Here is a 17,827-nt window from a genome sequence, read left to right on the forward strand (position 1 = left end):
TTGTTTTATTTTAATCAATATCACTGCCTCTGAAGCACTCAACTTCCAAGATTCCAAGCATTTTCCGAGTCTTTTCTTTTGTTTCTTCTATTCTCCAAGATCCACAATCCAAAATCTCATGCTTGATCGATCTAATTAGATATTTAATTAGACTTTGTTTGCCTCAATTCATTAATCCTCGTGGGAATGATATCCACTCACTGTGGAATCACTTGAATGATGCGGTGCACTTGTCGGTATCCGTGAGCTCTAGTTTTCGCTCATCAAATTTTTGGTGCTATTGCCGGAGATTAATTGAGATTGACAACTTATGTCCGGTTAAATCCTAACTTAGATCTTGTTTATTTTGTTCCTATTCTTTTCTCCCCTTGTATTTTCTAAAATATGTTTAGATTCTTCTATTTCATTCTTCTTTCTTCCACAAGGTATGTTTGATCTTTTGTGTTTTTACGTGCAAGGAGAAGAGAAAGAGAGAATGGTAGTAGATAATGAGAGTTTAGTCCGAAGGAAGGACATTGTTTTCTTTTCCTAAAAATAAAGTGAATCAGTCCCTGAAGCATGGGAAAGATATAAAAAACCGCTTGAAGAATGTCCACATCATGACTTATTCGAATGGCTTCTAATCCTATTCTTTTACGATGGGATCCTTCAACCTTCAAACTTCTAATATGGTTGGAGGTTCATTACAAAAGATGACAGCCAAAGAAGCATTGGCAGTGATGGAGTATGGCACTGGTGGAAGGTGCCGTGAAACAACCTGATTTCCAGCCCAAAAGACTCAACGTCAAGCTAATGACGTTAAAAAAGTGCTTGTTGGGAGGCAACCAAATTATGGTTAGTTTTTGTTTTCTCTTCTTTGTTTTAACACATTTTTCCTTACATTGCATCCTTAGTCTCTTCTGCATGCATTTTTTGTTTCCTTTTGCTTAAGTAGTTCTTGGTGCGCGAAATTGAACTCCGCACAACTGAATCGGCAAGTGCACCGGGTCGTCCAAGTAATACCTCAGGTGAGTGAGGGTCGAATCTCATGGAGATTGTCAGATTGAGCAAGCAATGGCTATCTTGTAAATCTTAGTCAGGCGATTAGAAAAGATGGTTGTTTGTTTGAAAGCATAAATAAAATAGTAAAGAACGAAATACCAGAATGATTGTGAAAACAGTGATAAGGATTCAGTTAAGGCTTCGGAGATGCGTATTTTTTTCAGATTGACTTTTCTTACTGTCTACTTCAATAATGAATTATTCATTCAATGGCAGCCATAATTGACTAACTCATGTAGCATCCTCATCAAGTTAGCCTCTTTTTAACCATAGCAGTCCACCATATCCGAACAACTCATGTAACATCCTCATCAAGTTAACTCATGGCTTCCCATTATAGCCGAAGGTGAAGACCTAAACAATCCACTCCCCTTCGCGATCCTACTCAAAATGCCACAGACAAGGTCGGATCTTTCGAATCAGGGAATGTTGCTTCTCAAACTCTAGCCTTAACGCCACAGAGACCTCAGCAACCCACGGTCAACGAAATTTTATGTCACTTATCCAAAGTTGCCCAGGCACTCTCTTGGAATCCACAGTGCATTCTCTAGCTGTGGTTAAATGCTATCCAGGTCAGGACTCACACGGAACCCATGTAGAACAAGAATGAATGTCACGGTTCATCCTCCATTCATGAGATGAAGAATGAAAATGCACAAGAGAATGGAATCAAACGTGTATTGAAATAGAAACAGTAATATTATTAATCCATGAGAATCAGCAGAGCTCCTAACCCTAACTTAGGAGGTTTAGTTGCTCATGCTTAAAGAAAGTGCAATGTAATATGTCTGTGCTTCTCCCCTCCTGGGAGGCATAATCCTCAGGAGTAAGTAAGTCTCTTATTTATAATAAAATACTAGACCTAAAAGATGTTACTCATAATTAAAAATTACAAAAATGTGATAAACTAAGCTAAAGGAGGCGAAAATCCACTTTTGGGCCCACTTAGTGAGTATTTGGGCTGAGCTTTTGGTGAACTCACGTCTTAGTGCTCCTCTTGAGGCATTGGACGCCGATTTTGATTCCTTTTGGGTGTCCAAACGCCAGCTTGCTCCCTTTGGGGCGTTGAACGCCAGAAAGGGGGTAGTTCTTGGGCGTTCAACGCCCAATATGGGCAAGCTCCTTTAAAGAAAAGTATAGACCATTATATATTACTGGAAGCTCTGAACGTTAGCTTTCTAACGTCATTCAGAGCGTGTCATTTAGACCTCTGTAGCTCCAAAAATGCTCGTTTGAGTGCAAGGAGGTCAGAATCTGACAACATCTGCTACGCTTTCCTTGCCTCTGAATTGGACTTTGCAAAAACTCCGTAATTTCAACCAAAAATTATCTGAAATCATCAGAAAACACAACAACTCAAAGTAAAATCCAAAAATGTGAATTTTGCACTAAAACCTATGAAAATATAATGAAACTTAAACAAAACATGACTAAAACAATACAAAAATGATGCCAAAAAGCGTATAAAATATCCGCTCATTATTTCTCAAAAATAAAAATAAAAAAGGATGAACACCAGGCGCTCAAAAAAAATGCCAGGCGTCCATGTGCAAAGAAGACCACACGCCTAGCGGCCACACTAGAAGCCTGGCGTCTAGGCTAGGCAAGCTCCCAGGGGAGCATGCATGCAAGGACGCCCGGCGATAAACCCCAATTTTGTGGTTTATCGTGTGTTGAATTTAGGGAATTTTATCAACTTATCTCACATTTATTCAATGAAATAGCATGCTTTTGTAATTCTCCCTAATTTGTACTTAAGAATGAAAACATGCTTTTTAGGCCTTAAAATAGCTAAATTTAATCCACTTTGATTCCACTCAATGCCTTGATATGTTGGTTGAGTGATCTTGGGGTTTATAAGACAAGGATTGGATGGAAGAAGTGAAGAAAAAGCATGCAAAGTGGAGAACTCATGAAGAAATGAGCATTTGGAGGATTCAAGGCCACGCGCACGCGTCATCCACGCGTATGCGTGAGGAGGGAATTTGCCAGCGACGCGCACGTGTCACCCACGCGTACGCGTGAAAGAGAACTTTGCCAATCGACGCGCAAGCGTCAACCACGCGTACGCGTGATGCTGGTCACGTGACCTCATTAAAGTGAATACGCTGGGACGATTTCTGAGCTTTCTAGGCCCAAATCCAACTTATTTCTCAAGCTATTTGATGCAGAATTCAAGAGAGAACAAGGGAGAAGAAATTAGGTAGTGTAGGAATCATGCCTTAGGTAGTTTTCTAGAGAGAGAAGCTCCATCTTCTCTCTAGAATTAGGGTAGGATTAGGTCAAACTCTCTTAGATTTAGGTTTTATTTCTTGTTTTCATTTAGTTTTCCTTGCAATTTCTTGTTCCTACATCTTTGTTCTCTTAGTTTCTTTTGTTAATTTCTCATTTATGTCATTTTTAGTTTATGAACTCACTTGTTAATTTCAATTTCATTTAATACAATTTGATGTTTTATGTTCTTTTCTTGCTTGTTTGAGTTATTGTTATTGATTTCTTGCATTGGGTAGTTGTAGATTTATGCTTCTTGCAATTTTACCATGCTTTATTTTTATGCCTTCCAAGTGTTTGATAAAATGCTTGGTTGAGTTTTAGAGTAGATTGTGAGCATTCTTGGCTTGGTAAGAGAAATTGGGCAATCTTGAGTCATTAATACCAAATTTAGATTGGTGATCTAGAGTGATTAGTTAGTTTTGTTTCCATTAACATTACTTATGGATTGGGATTAACTAGTCCTATTTGACTTTCTCTCAATGTGAAGATAACATTATACCTTCTTCCGATGTTGGAGATGACGAAATAGGATTAGCTCTTGACAATTATTTTATGATAATTAATGACTATGATAGAAAGCCTAGATTCTCAATCCTTGCCATGAATCTCTTTTTAGTAATTGCTTTCCTTAGTTGTTATCTTTATTTTATTGTCATTTAAATTCTCGCTTCTTTATCAACCCAACCCGTGATACTCATAACCAATAATTGAGCACTCGATTGTAATTCCTAGGGAGAACAACCCGAGACTAATACTCTCGGTTATTTTTATTGGGTTGAACTTGTGACAACCAAAATTAAACTTTGATTGAGTGTTATTTGTCGGTTTGAAACTATACTTACAATGAAGCTATTTCTCTTACCGAGAAAAAATTCTTAACCGACGGTAATGCTCTATCACCCGGTGTCCTTAACTAACGCCAAGCGTTTTCAATTCAGGCACCCCTTTATTTAAATCATGTTGTTTAGGGTTTATCTTTTTCTTTTCATTTTCATGAACGTATGTTTCTTTATATGACTTACACTTATCACTAAAACTAAAACTCTATCAAACTTTAAGTTAGTGTTAGTAACACCATAGATAATGAAGAACATGAAAAAGAAACAATGGTGATGAATGAATAATCTTGGGTAAGATTAGAGTAAGATGAATCCTCTCTTATGGTGGTTAGTTATTTCTTTCCTTTTTGTTTTTGTTTTTCCCTCCTGATTTTAGTTTTCTTTATCTTTGTTCTTCCTTTTGTTTTCTTTTCTATTTATTTTCTTCTTTGCATGCATTACATAGTCTATCTTTCTTTTCTTTAAAAGCTTAAAATCTGAATGCTTGTTCCTCCGGTAACTAATTTTTATGGAGGATATCTTAATGAAAAGATTGAATAATAAATTCAAATGAAAGTGGTGGTGCTTAAAAGAGGTGGTTATATTTGATGAATTTGATTATTTAAATCTTGAGAAAATGGAAAAAGAATATTCGAGAACAGAAATTTGAAGAAGTATTATGAGAATTTGATCATCGATTCCTTGAAGCAGTGAAAAAAAAGAGAGAGAAGAGAGAAAGTTTGGAAAGATCAAGGAAATCAAAAGTTTTAAGGCTTTGAGCAACAATGATTAGGGTCCAGTTATGTGCCTGTGATGTTTCTGTTTCAAGAAAAGACTTGGGCGAGTAAATCAGAGGGGTGCTTCATCACCCGATAACTTGGGCTAACTGGACTGGGATTATCGTTTGAAAGCCCGCTTAAAGAGTCGCCTTAAGACGAAACCTAAAGAGGCTCTAGGCATCGATGTTTGGATCAATAAAAACCCTAGTTATGTGCTTATGGTATGATTGTATCAAGGAGAGACTTGGATAATTAGATCCGGGGGTTGCTTTATCACCCGATAACTTGGGCTAACTAGCCCGAGATTATCGATTGAAAGCCCATTAAGAACTGCCTTGTGACAAAGTACTATGAGTCAACAGCCTCAAAGATCTTTACCCAATTCAAATGTGAAGTAGTTACTTTCAAGTCATACAAATTCAAAAGAATTCTAATAATACAATTCTGATATAAGTTTTTGAGATTCTCAAAGTCTAAGTATGCAAGATTCATCAAGGTTAAGAGAAGGCGAATGTAACCACAAGGATTATCATAAATTCCACTTTTGTTTTCAAAATCAATTTTGAAAACTTTTTTAATTCTTTTTTCATTAAGCTAAACTTCGTTCATAAATCGGTCTCCATTTACTTTTGTATTTGTTCAATCTAGTTCCTGGAACCGGCTGACAGCAGGTCAACGCTAACGTGTCAGGTAACGTCTCCTTCGTAATAGGGACAAATCGTCCCCTGAGCCATTCAACCATCCCCCTCTCCCCCTCTGAAACTCTTTCTTCCTCCTTCTCCCTCTTTGCCACCGCACTCACAATCATCATCGTCATTAATAATATCATCACCACCATTTATCCATGATGATTAATGAAATATATTTTTCTAAACTCTCTCTCCCTCCTCTCCTCCTTCTGTATTTTTTTACTTTCTAATTTCTCTTCACCACTCATTGCTACTACCACTGCCACAACAACATCGTGAGTTTCATTTATTTTAACACTCAAACCTTACTCTTCTTTTTTAGTCTTTATTTTTTTGTTATTTTTTGAAAAAAATAAATTTTTTCTTCAAGTGACCAGTGTACTTCTTTAGTATGATTGTGTCTTTGGTTTTTGAATTTTTAGATTCTAATGATAAAATTATTGATGACGATGATAATTGTGATGAGGACGAGGAGGAGTGAGTTTGGTGATTTTGATGATGATTATGGTGGTGATGATTTTGATAATAATTTCGAGGAGGAGATATGGTAGATTTGGGAGTGTTAGGATTAGCGTTTTGGAGTTGATGGAGGTGTTGGAGAAGAGGGAGAAGAGGAGGGAGAGAGAGTTTCAGAGGGAGAGGGAGGAGGTAACAGCAGAGAAGGAGCAGGAGAAGTGAAGGAGAGAGATGGTTGAGGAACTCAAGAGGCGATTTGTTTCTATCTCCTTCGTAAACACATTATCTGACATGTCAGCATTGACCTGCTGTCAACTGATTTTAGGAATCAGATTGAACAAATACAAAAATGGATGAAGATAAGTTTATATTTTTATAATAGTTAAAAAATACAATGTTCATTGAATAAATAGTTAAAAATGGAGAAGAATTTTTACTCTATTTTTATATTATATTGTAATCATCAAGAATAAGTTGAAAGATTAACCATAATAAAAAAACAATAAGTTGAAAGAAGTTATTAAAAAGTGATAAAAGAGGGTACAACTCCACCAAATGGTGTTATTTCAAGCTGGCATGAATAGATTTTCCAATGAGCTATATATGCCTCTAGTTTTCTTATTAAATAGATGCTCCCTTGATTTTTTTTTAGAATTTAAATACCATATTTAAAAGTACATGTTAAAATTTTTTATTTATTTCTTCTATAGAAAGCATATAAAATTTGAGTTTTTTTATGTATTTATTATATATTTACTATAAAATTTTTTACTAATAATCATTTTAACATGTGTAGTTAAAGTTTTTTTTTAAAGAGATAATTTGTTTTCTTTGGACAGAGAATATTCCTGATTTTTAAAATTTAACTTTTCTAGCTATCATTATTCTATATGCATCTTATTGGGCCCCTTTATCTTCGTTATAAAAATTATTCTATACATAATTTGATTTGACCTCAAGAGCCACCGATTAATAGTTAGATAGTAGGAATTTTTTGTTCAATAGATAAAAAAAAAATATTATTTCAAAAATAATAGAAATAACATTAAATATTAAATTTTAATTTTTTTTTTTTTTTTTGGGATTAAGAAAAATCGGGTAAGTTTCATCCAATAGCCAACATTCCCATTTTCATGAATTTAGATATTTTAAAATAAAAAAATTAATAAAGTGATAAAATAAGAAGTTAATTACTATTAATTTTATAATTTTTATAAAATATGTATTTTATTATTTTAATTTAAGAGTGACTAATTTTCTATTTTATTAATTTTTTAAATTTAGAGAATTTTGATTCTTATTATGCTAGCTTGTTTCTTTTTCTTTCCTTTTTTTTAATTTGTCATGTGATAATTTTATTAGTTTTAAATGGTATTTTTTTTAACAAAATATTATATGTATATAAAAAATCAACTATTATATATAGTATGATTTAACTTTCATGGTTATTAACAAATTGTATTTAAGAAAAAATCATTTTAATTCAACTAATTCATTTCTTATACAATTTACTAATAATAAATTAATTAAATTAAACTAAATTTGGTAAGTACAATCTGCTAACCATAAAAGTTAGACCATGTTATATGTATTAAAAACTAGTTATTCCTATAAAATATAAATTAAAAATATGTGAGACAATACATATATATATACATAATACACGAAACCATATATATATATATATATATAAAATACACAATGACTATTTTTTTATATAAACAATTAAACATAGTATTTATATAAAATATTTTATTATTTAAAACTAATAAAACAAATCACAATCACAAATGTAAGAAGAAAAAAAGCAAGCATAATTATTAATTTGCCAATTAGGTGAGGACGTGAGGTCTATCTAATTTTCTACAATTTTAAAAAAAGTATATTTTAATATTTAATGTTGTTTTAAATTTTTTGGAAAGATCTTTTTTATTTGTTTAAGAAAAATTTCCATACATGGTATAATAATAATAACATAAAATATATTCAAATAAAAGAAAAAATGATAGATAATGACATAAAAAGAAAAGAAAAAAGAGACAAACAGAAAGTAAGAGAAAGGAAGGGGAAAAAAGGAGAGGAGGGGCGCTTTTACTATGTTAAGATTTCTGGTGAAGCTTATTGGCGTTAAAGCAAAAGTTTTGGTTGGCGACTGTTGTATGAATGCAAAGCACGTTATGCCAAATGACAGCAAGCAGCGTAATAGCGTATTCCGTTAGACAATACTCTTATAACTTATAATACGATGACTACATATCTGGCTCCACTCTATTGCCTTTGTATCTTGCTGTATGTCAACTACGTGATGATTTAATTTTAGAGATTAGTTTCATATTAGTATTTAATCAATTTGAGTTGGTGAAAAATAATCAGTTTATTAGTCCTCTTAACTTTTAAGCAAATGTCAGGGGTTTTAAATTTCGTCTCATGTGTATAGTAATTTATTAACATGTAATAAACACTTAAATAAAGATTAAATTTGTTACAAATTAGTTTTTAACCTGAAATGAGAGATATTGTAAACAAAAAATATTTATATTAATATTTAACTTAATTTATTTAAATAAGGCTATTTGTATAAGTACAGTTTATTTATATTTTAAAATAATTAACTAAATACTCAATTTTTTAAATAATTAAAATACATTTATATTTTGAAAGGCATTTAAAAGAATAAAAATATTTAATATATTCAAGATAACATAAAATAGTCTACAAAATAATTTGTCCTACACAAATATTACATCTGAACATCCTAATAAAATTTGAGTATCTAATTCCCATCACAATCCTAAAATTATGAGTTAAAGTTACAACTAATCTTGCCAACTTGACAAAATATAACTACTTAATTCAACATACAATAATGTTGCTAATGATAACCATAAATGGATCCTAAACATATCCTATAATCTAATAATTTATTTACTCTTAAAAAGTATTCTAAAACTAAATTTTTAACATAAATTAATAATAAAAAATTATAAACTAACTTCAGATATCTGAGATGCATTTAAATTTTTTCGTTTTCAAATAAGATAAATAGCATAATATTCTGTTTCCAGTGATAATAAAAGATATAATATAGTGTGAAAATCAGATGTAATCGTAAATTTATTTATTAAAAAAATGAGACAGCAAATAAGAGAGGTATTACGCACGTAAAAAGCGCGAAAAGTTGTAGGATCTGCCGAAGGAGCTCCAATGCTGCCAGCACTTTGGATTCTGACACAGAAAGAAAAGAGAGAGTTCTCCTTAGAGAGAGAAAGAGAGGGAACAAACAGAAACTAACAGAAACAACAACATTGGAATTATCAGACAAAAAAAAGCAACAAGATAAGTTCGAAAACTTTGAGGAATTGCTGTTTTTTCTTTTCTCTTTGTTTTTGTTTCATGATCGGAAACAAAAAGGGACATGGACATTGTTGTCGTCTGATTTCTTTATCCAGCTGTACAAATTCACGTCTTCTTGTTGAGTTTGGAGTTTGAATTGGCTGTGATCCCTTCTCAATTTTCTCTCTTCTCTCTCTTACACCCTGTCTTTCCTCTCTCTTTCTTTCTCTCTCTTACATCCGCATTGTTTCGCTTTAGCTGAATCAACGAACCCTAGGAAGGAAATTTGGAATTTTGTGGGTTGAATTGGAGGGTGATATGGGTTTTGTGGAGGTTGGAAGGCAAGAATTGTGGTGACACGCACGCAAAAACACAGACACAAAGGTGGTGTTGTTGGTGGTGGTAGCCATGGGTGGGAATAGAAAGATGCAAATGGAGTCTTCTCCTCCTTCTCTCAAGGCGGCCCATAATTTGAAGCCACTGAGGGTCTATCAAGCATGGAGGGGAAACAATGTTAGTTTTCTTTTTCTTTTTATTTCGATTTTGTTTATGTTGGGGTGGCTTGATTCTCATGGCTCAAAATTATGTTTCGCTTATGATGTGGATTACATGTTTGATGGTTATGATCTGTTTACCTTTATTTTCTCTTCCATTGCTTTTTTGTGATCACTTGTGTCTGGATGCTAGGTTTTGAATTGGAATTTTGGAATAGTAAAAATTACAATCATAAAATGGAGCTTTCAAACTTGCATAGTGGTCGAAAAATTGATAATGTATGTGGACTGTGGATCCTAGGCTATCATCGTGAGTTGATCTATTTTGCCTTTTCTAGAAAAATTACAAGCGCAATTCAATGCTTTCAAATTTTTGGCTAATCTTGCATGATTATTGTTCCTATTTTTATTGTGTATGCCCAGCTGAATTGTAAAATTTTAGTGTCTTAATAATTTAAAACTCTTTAGCTAACAGTGTCACTTGTACTCTTTGTGCATTTGAGTTGAGTTGAAAATAGAAAATTTCTTTCATTGAGGTTTGATTCGCTGGTCCGTGACAAGCATTTTATGCCTTACTAATTCTTCCTTTTTCTTTTCGCTTTCTTTCAGAAATTTTTCTGTGGCGGGAGGCTTGTTTTTGGTCCTGATGTAGCTTCTTTGTTTCTTACAACATTTCTTATTGCTGGACCTGCAATTGCATTTTGCATTAAGATATATCTTAGAATCAGGCAAGGAAATGGTGATAACGATGCTCAGTGGGTTCCTGTATTGGCTGTGGGTTCAGCCCTCACTGTTTTGGTAAATACCCTCTACAGTAATGAATGACTTTTACAGTTTACAGAATTTATTCACAGTTGTCTTTCTCCTTCTTTTGCATGACCATTTACATTGAATTGTAAGAAGTGGTTATTTTTGCTGATGTGACGTCACATAATTGGATACACATGTAAAACTGTTTTATCCTGGCTTAAAATTAAGTTCAAAACGATAACCTACTTACCCTGTTTTTTTCTATACGAGTATTCAAAGTTAAATACTAATCTAGTACAACTAGTATATGCGCCTAGCCTTGTATAGTAATCTCCTAATACTTTAACAAGTTCCAACAGACTCAATAGTCATCATATCATTTTTATTCAAAGAAATAATGAAATTATATAATTTTTAAGCTCATAATTAATGTATCCTTGTTCTGTTTCAAGGATTATTTTGTGCAATGTAAAAAGCTCATATTTCAGGCATCATGCATGCAGGATTTACTATTTCTCCTCATGACTTCTGGGAGAGATCCGGGAATTGTCCCTAGAAATTCTAGAGCACCTGAATTTGATGAGGCGTTTGATATACCTACCCCTTCCATGGAGTGGATTAATGGTACAACCCCTCATTTGAAACTTCCTCGAACAAAAGATGTGATCATTAATGGTCACACAGTAAAAGTGAAGTTCTGCGACACATGCTTGCTGTATCGCCCTCCTCGTACCTCTCATTGTTCCATATGCAACAACTGTGTCCAGAGATTTGATCATCATTGTCCCTGGGTTGGCCAATGCATTGGAATCGTAAGTTGGCTCTTTGCAAACAAACAAATAAAAAGAAAAGAATTAGGAAACATTCTTGGAGATAGTCATTAAATTATATCCGTTCTTTTGAATGACCATTCACGTAGTCATTATAAAAACATAAGTTATTTCTGTTGACATGACATTATGTAATTGAATTTACATATAAAAGTATTTTACACTGACAGTGCATCGAAATTAAGTTAATAGTGTATCATAATCCTTTTTTTCTAGCATAATTGCTTAGAAATGCATTTATTGATAGGAAGTTATATATAATATGAATTAACAATGTCAATTGTATATTTATACCAGGACCAAACTTTTCTGCTTTGTTATATATGTTACAAGAACTAACTGTTTTCTTCGCTTGTTGATATATTGCAGCGAAACTATCGGTGGTTCTTCATGTTTATTTCAACTTCAACCATTTTGTGCCTGTATGTATTTGTGTTTACTTGGATCAATATTGCCCAGAGAGGCACATTGAGGACATTAACACATGATTATGTATCGGATATTCTCATAGTTTATTGCTTTATAGCCGTCTGGTTTGTTGGTGGCCTCACAGTTTTCCATTTCTATCTCATTTGCACGAACCAGGTTACTGTTTTACTTCTTAAATTCTTAAGTCTTAATCATTTTTCATTATTGATTCATCTCAAATGTATCCTTGAAATTTTCCTTTATAAAGAGGATTTTCTTCTTAGCGTTTATTAAGTTAGAGATATAATCATCATTTACGTGCTTTTTCCTGTCAGCTTAAACTTTTGAGAAAAGTGATATCATGACATGGTATCAAACCTTCTATAATTGAAAGGTCTAGAGTTCGATACTTATTATTTCCCAAAAGAGAAAAAAATAGCATAAGGCAAATAAAAAAGGAGTGATTTCATAAAATATAATAATAAAATAAGAAATCCAATAAGAAAATGTCTGGATATCCTTTTCCTTTGGCAACTTGTCCATATGGCCATTGTTTTCATAGATTTTGTTTTGCATGCTGATTTTTATGTTTTATTTTTTTGGTTATGAATGCAGACAACTTATGAGAACTTCCGATACCAATATGATAGGAGGGGGAATCCATACAATAAGGGATCATGCGGAAATTTAAGAGAAACACTTTGCTCCCGTATCCAACCTTCAAGAAATAAGTTCCGATCATTTGTGGTGGAGGAGGAACATATGCCCCACTCTTTGAGTCCAAATCATATGGACGGAATGTTGACTCCAAAGGAGAAAATCGACATTGAAATGGGATCTATGCATGCAGAAGGAGGTGGCATACCCATTCCCGAACTTCTGCGGAAATTTGATTTTGATAACTTTGATGATGATCTCAAGTTTGAAGATGATGAGGGACAACCTTCTTTTGATCCATTCTACAGTGTCGATGAAGATTCTCGGACATCTAATGCTACAGTTGTAAATTTCCATAGCAGTGAATATGATGAGCCTGCGGAAAGTTTCCATGCTAGAGAAAGGGATAGGCACAACCCATGATAAACCACACTGCCGACTTTTGCATATTAATTTATAGAGGTTCTCTTCTAACTCTCCCACTTCTAGATTTGTTGAACATTAGCCTAAGCCTCTAATTTTCCATCAATAAAATGTTCTTGATTTTGATCAGTGCCATTCAAAATTGTTTATTCTTTCTCACTTAGATCTTAAGTAACATGGCTCTACATATCGTATGCAAATATGATTAAAATAAAGAGTTTAACATTGTCAAACCAATCAAATGGGTACAAGGTTAAGTTTAATTACCATGTATAACTTGTAGGAAGTTGCTGGTTAAGTCAAACAATTTTGGATGTTTGTGTAAAATTTTTTTTTTTTTTTTTTAGAGTACAGATACATGAAATCCTATAATAAGTTCATATCAAGCATATGGAGTTCTATTTCAAACAAAGACAGAGAAAGGAAAAAAAAAATGCAATTTGTTTTATTGACAGGCTAAAATAGTGTGGTTTGATCCATGTAGTTGTACCACCTAGTGGGACAAGGTTTTGTTGTTGTTTCATCTTCCTTATCGGGGATCTTTATTTCAGGTCTGCTGCTGCTCCTTTGTGATTGTTTGCTTTTTCTGAGGATAGCTTCATTAGTTGCAGCACTTAGTGGTTTGTATTCATTACAAGTGCACATTGATATACTATTTGATGTTGGAAATGGAGAGAGACTGGCCTTGCACTTATCTCTTATTTCAGTATATCTGGCAAGTGTTTCATTCTAAGCTGTAAAAATCTCCCACGCTTGCTTTCACAAAATAATGCAGAACATTGTCTGGCACCAAAGTTTGTGATAGGAACTCTTCTAGTTTTGCCTATCTTTTGCATTCAGTCCCTTTGTTAAGAGATAGAGATATAGAGATTGGACTTTATTTATTTAAAAGAAAAAATTAGAAATTTAGAATAATGTGAAAGTAGTACATTGGTTTGTTCTTTGAATCTTTGTAAGTTGCTGTGTCTTTTCCTATTTCTAGGTCCTCAACTATCCAATGCTCAGATCTTCAAAGCTAAAAACGGTAACTATAATCTACCCCTTTTTAACTTTAACCTTTACTTTGGCATTGCAACTACAAACTTTTCAAGATAATGAACGTAGGCATAATGTGCACGTTAGTTGAGTGAACCATTAAAATGCCCTCATGGTACATTTGCCTGTTCTTAGTCTCTTCGTCCCATGCTACTTGCTCACCTGTGAGTCCGTGACCATCTCAAACGTTGTTCCAAGTGTCACTAAGAAAACAGAGGAAATCACCATCGCACAAGCGAGGATGTAAACAACTTGTACAGTGGAATCAGATTCACCTTATTGAGGCATTGAAGCAAGGAGCAGCGAATAGGAAAGAATTGGTCAAGATAATGGAAGGAAATAAGCAACAATTTGAACAAAGCAAGAATTTTTAAAAAATAAAAAATAAAAATGCTTATTCTAGTATTTTACTCTGTAAGCTCTTTGTTTTGGTAAATAAATAAATAAATAAAATGGAAAGACAAAAAATGCACGTCTCTTTAGAGCTTATCTGCCAATTTTCAAAGTTTGATGAGTAATCTAAAATATCCGTATAGAATTGGTATATTTTGATATTTTAATTAGAGGTTTTATAAGTTTACGTCTTAGTCAGTTCGTGTAAGAAAATGTTCTTATTTTTCCTAGAATTGGTCAATTGGATCAAATATATTTTCAATTCAACTAGATATCCTTTAAAAGTTATACAATATTCAGCCTTTTATTACAATGATTTAAAATAAAAAAGTAAAATAAATGCATCTAAAAATTATAAATAGATTTAGTGTCTTTTTAAAATTAAATACACATTCAAAATATAAACTAAATAAAACTAAATTTTAAAATTTCAATTTCAATTTTAAATTTCTGTTTCAGATTTAATATATTTAATTATTAATATATTACAATTTAAATACACATCCAAAAATCAAATTAGTTAGAATTCAAAATTTCGAATTTAAAATTCTAAAATAAACCTTAAATCATCTTAAATCACTAGTAAAATCTTCGCTCCGTAAAGATCCATAGCTGCATCGCCTCTCCCTCCTCATCTGTGGCCGTTTTTGTCTTTTCCCGCGTTGGGCACTCCTCTGCGACGATCTCCTCCTTCGGCAACGCGTTCCTCCCCTTGACGCGCACTCCCCGTGCCTCCTCCATCAATGGGCTCCTCTCCGTCCCTGGTCTCCTCCCTCGCGCCATGCACAACCGCCCCCTTCTCCCGCGCCTTCCCTTGTCTCTTCCCCCACGTCACACTCCTTCTGTCTCTGGTATTTCTGCTTGCAAAATTCTAAAAAAATTTTGGTTGAGTTCATTCATGAAGATATGTTATTCTTTTTTTTCGCTTAATAAAAAATTCTATTTTTTTAAATTTATGTATAATATTGGAAGTGTTGTATTTTTTTTAAATGTATTTGTGATTATAATTTTTTTTGCACTCATATGTTTGATTTGGGAGTTGTAATGTTAACCTATTTTGGATGTGTCAATACTTAATTTTAGATGTATTTATGTTGTTCATTATGTTCTTATGTACATATATAAGTTTTTTTTTACATGAGTTTTGGATGTGTTGATAAAATATTTAGAGTGCATTCTTATAATTTTGGATGTGTATTTGAGTTTAATTTTTTTCTGTGTTCAATATGTAATTTAGAACTACAATGAGAATACTTTAGATGTGTTAATACATAATTTTGAATATGTTTATGTTGTTTATTTAATTTTAGATGTGTTTTTGTTTTGACATGAATTTTGAATGTTTTGAATAAAAAAATAATTGAAGTGAGTTTAACTGATTTTGAAAACTTCACTAATTTTTTAAAAATTAGTACACGAAAAGTCATTACGAGTTTTATGGTTTAGTTTGCAAAAAATTAATGTATTGCAAGTGGTTACAAATTTTACAGTGATAAGTATTCAAAATAAAAGTGGTTCCTTAAAAATAGGAAATATGATTAATTAAAAAATTAAAATAATAAAATATTAGATTTAAAGGCTAAATAAAGGCTGAATTTTGTTGTATAAGTAGCATTTTCCAAATACTATTGAGGTTGACGCATATAATTTTTCTCTCGGGAAATGCTAGTTGTACAATATTAATCAGCCTTTAATCAGCCTTTAATCAGATTTAAATAATATTTAATTATTTTTTTAGTGTAACATGTTCCTGTTTTGTAGATACATATCTATAATTAGATTTTAATTTAAATTTAAATTTTAAAACCAACCCACTTCATTGGTGGTTACGGTGACTTTGCTTTACTTTCGTAACTTCACGTAACACATACAGTTTTTTAAATTTCTTATTCTACGGGATATTCACGCATTAGTGAATCCCAAACCAAAAAGGACGCTGCCAGCTGAATTCTCCATCTCGTCTTCATTGGTGAAGACCATCACCACCTTCCAGCTGAAGCACTCTCTCATTTTGCATTGGTGAAAGGTATCATTATTTTTCACACATGTGTTTATGTAATTTGTTAAGAAATATCATGTTAGACATTTTTAATTATATTTTAATTTAAACATAAAAACACTCTGCTGATTTAATTGGAACAAGGTTGATCTTATTTAATTTTATTAATAAAGTTGTTGCAAATAAAGTATATAATCAACAATTAATTTAAAAATTATGAATGGTCGAATATAATTATATACATAAACTAAAATATTTTCAATTGTAGTTTCTTTTTCAATTGTAACACATCTAAAATATTAACTTCCAGCAACCACATTCCACCCCCATCATACCACCAATAGACCATCATGAAAGTAGAATTTCAAGTCTTGAGGCAGCCATACAAGCAATTGCTCAGTCCACTCAAAGCTTGGTCAAAGTGCAAGAGAGAAATGAAGCTACCATGAAGAGCCTTGAACGACAAGTGGGACAATTGGCCAAACAAGCTGAACGGCCAACCAATGTTCTCCCAAGTGATACAATCTCCAATCCAAAGGACAAAGGAAAAGCTACAAAGTGGGAGGAGTGCAAAGCAATCATAGTAGGAAGTGAAAAGACTAGGGAGAAGGAAGCCATCAATCAAGAAGAACACAACAGAGAAGTTCCACAAGAAGAGACAGAAGAGAGAAGTGAAGAGGAGAGAAAGACCAAGAATGCAAAAAGCTCAAAGAAAGATGAGGACATCCTTGAAACACAGCTACAAGAGAAGAAGGAAGGAGTGAAGCCAGATGTCCCCAAACTTTCGTACCCTCAGAGGTTCAAAAAAGAAAACGAGGATAAGCAATACTCAAAATTCCTGGATATATTCAAGACTCTCAGCATCAATATTTCTTTCTTAGAAGCACTTGAACAGATGCCATTATATGCCAAATTTATGAAAGAAGTACTCACAAAGAAAAGATCCCTGAAGGAAGGACAGATTGTTGAGATGACAAAAGAATGTAGTGCTATCCTCCAAAGAGAGTTACCAGAGAAGAAAGATGATCCTGGGAGTTTTTACATACCTTGCACCATAGGAAACATAACAATTGAGAAGTCATTTTGTGACCTCGGTGCAGGTATAAACTTGATGCCTTTGTCTCTAACGAGGAAACTTCAAATTTCTGAGCTGAAGTCCACACGAATACTCCTTCAAATGGCTGACAAATCCATCCAGCAAGCAGTTGGAGTTGTAGAGAATGTACTGGTAAAAGTGGGGAAATTCCTTCTCCCAGCTGATTTTGTCATCCTGGATATGGAGGAGGACCCTAACACTCCCATCATTCTGGGGAGGCCTTTCCTGGCTACGGGCAGAGCATTGATAGATGTTGAAAAAGGGGAATTGTTGCTGAGAGTGCATGATGAGCACCTAGCATTCCATGTTTTTAAAACCCCACATGAGCCCACTCAAGAAGAAGAGTGTACGG

General features: G+C 33.2%; 1 protein-coding gene across 1 annotated transcript; it reads left to right on the plus strand.

Annotated features, from left to right (window-relative positions):
• The first annotated feature begins 9,185 nt into the window (after positions 1 to 9,185).
• On the plus strand, positions 9,186 to 13,867 carry LOC107604715 (putative protein S-acyltransferase 4). Its single transcript, XM_016306367.3, has 6 exons — positions 9,186 to 9,903; positions 10,494 to 10,682; positions 11,138 to 11,446; positions 11,834 to 12,049; positions 12,488 to 12,991; positions 13,504 to 13,867. Exons 1-5 carry the CDS (start codon positions 9,799 to 9,801, stop codon positions 12,950 to 12,952), a joined length of 1,284 nt encoding a protein of 427 aa, XP_016161853.1. The 5' UTR covers positions 9,186 to 9,798; the 3' UTR covers positions 12,953 to 12,991; positions 13,504 to 13,867.
• Positions 13,868 to 17,827: the final 3,960 nt, after the last annotated feature.

This window comes from Arachis ipaensis, chromosome B6 (assembly GCF_059453495.1).
Source record: "Arachis ipaensis isolate K30076 ecotype BB chromosome B6, ASM5945349v1, whole genome shotgun sequence".
In the NCBI taxonomy this organism is placed as follows: Eukaryota; Viridiplantae; Streptophyta; class Magnoliopsida; order Fabales; family Fabaceae; genus Arachis; species Arachis ipaensis.

What these genes read in the sequence shown, in the direction of transcription:
- LOC107604715 (XM_016306367.3), top strand. Translation starts at nt 9,799, where the DNA reads ATGGGTGGGAATAGAAAGATGCAAATGGAGTCTTCTCCTCCTTCTCTC. An exon ending in TTGGCCAATGCATTGGAATC is followed by an intron (nt 11,447 to 11,833) that starts GTAAGTTGGCTC and finishes GATATATTGCAG; the next exon opens with CGAAACTATCGGTGGTTCTT. An exon ending in ATCTCATTTGCACGAACCAG is followed by an intron (nt 12,050 to 12,487) that starts GTTACTGTTTTA and finishes TTATGAATGCAG; the next exon opens with ACAACTTATGAGAACTTCCG.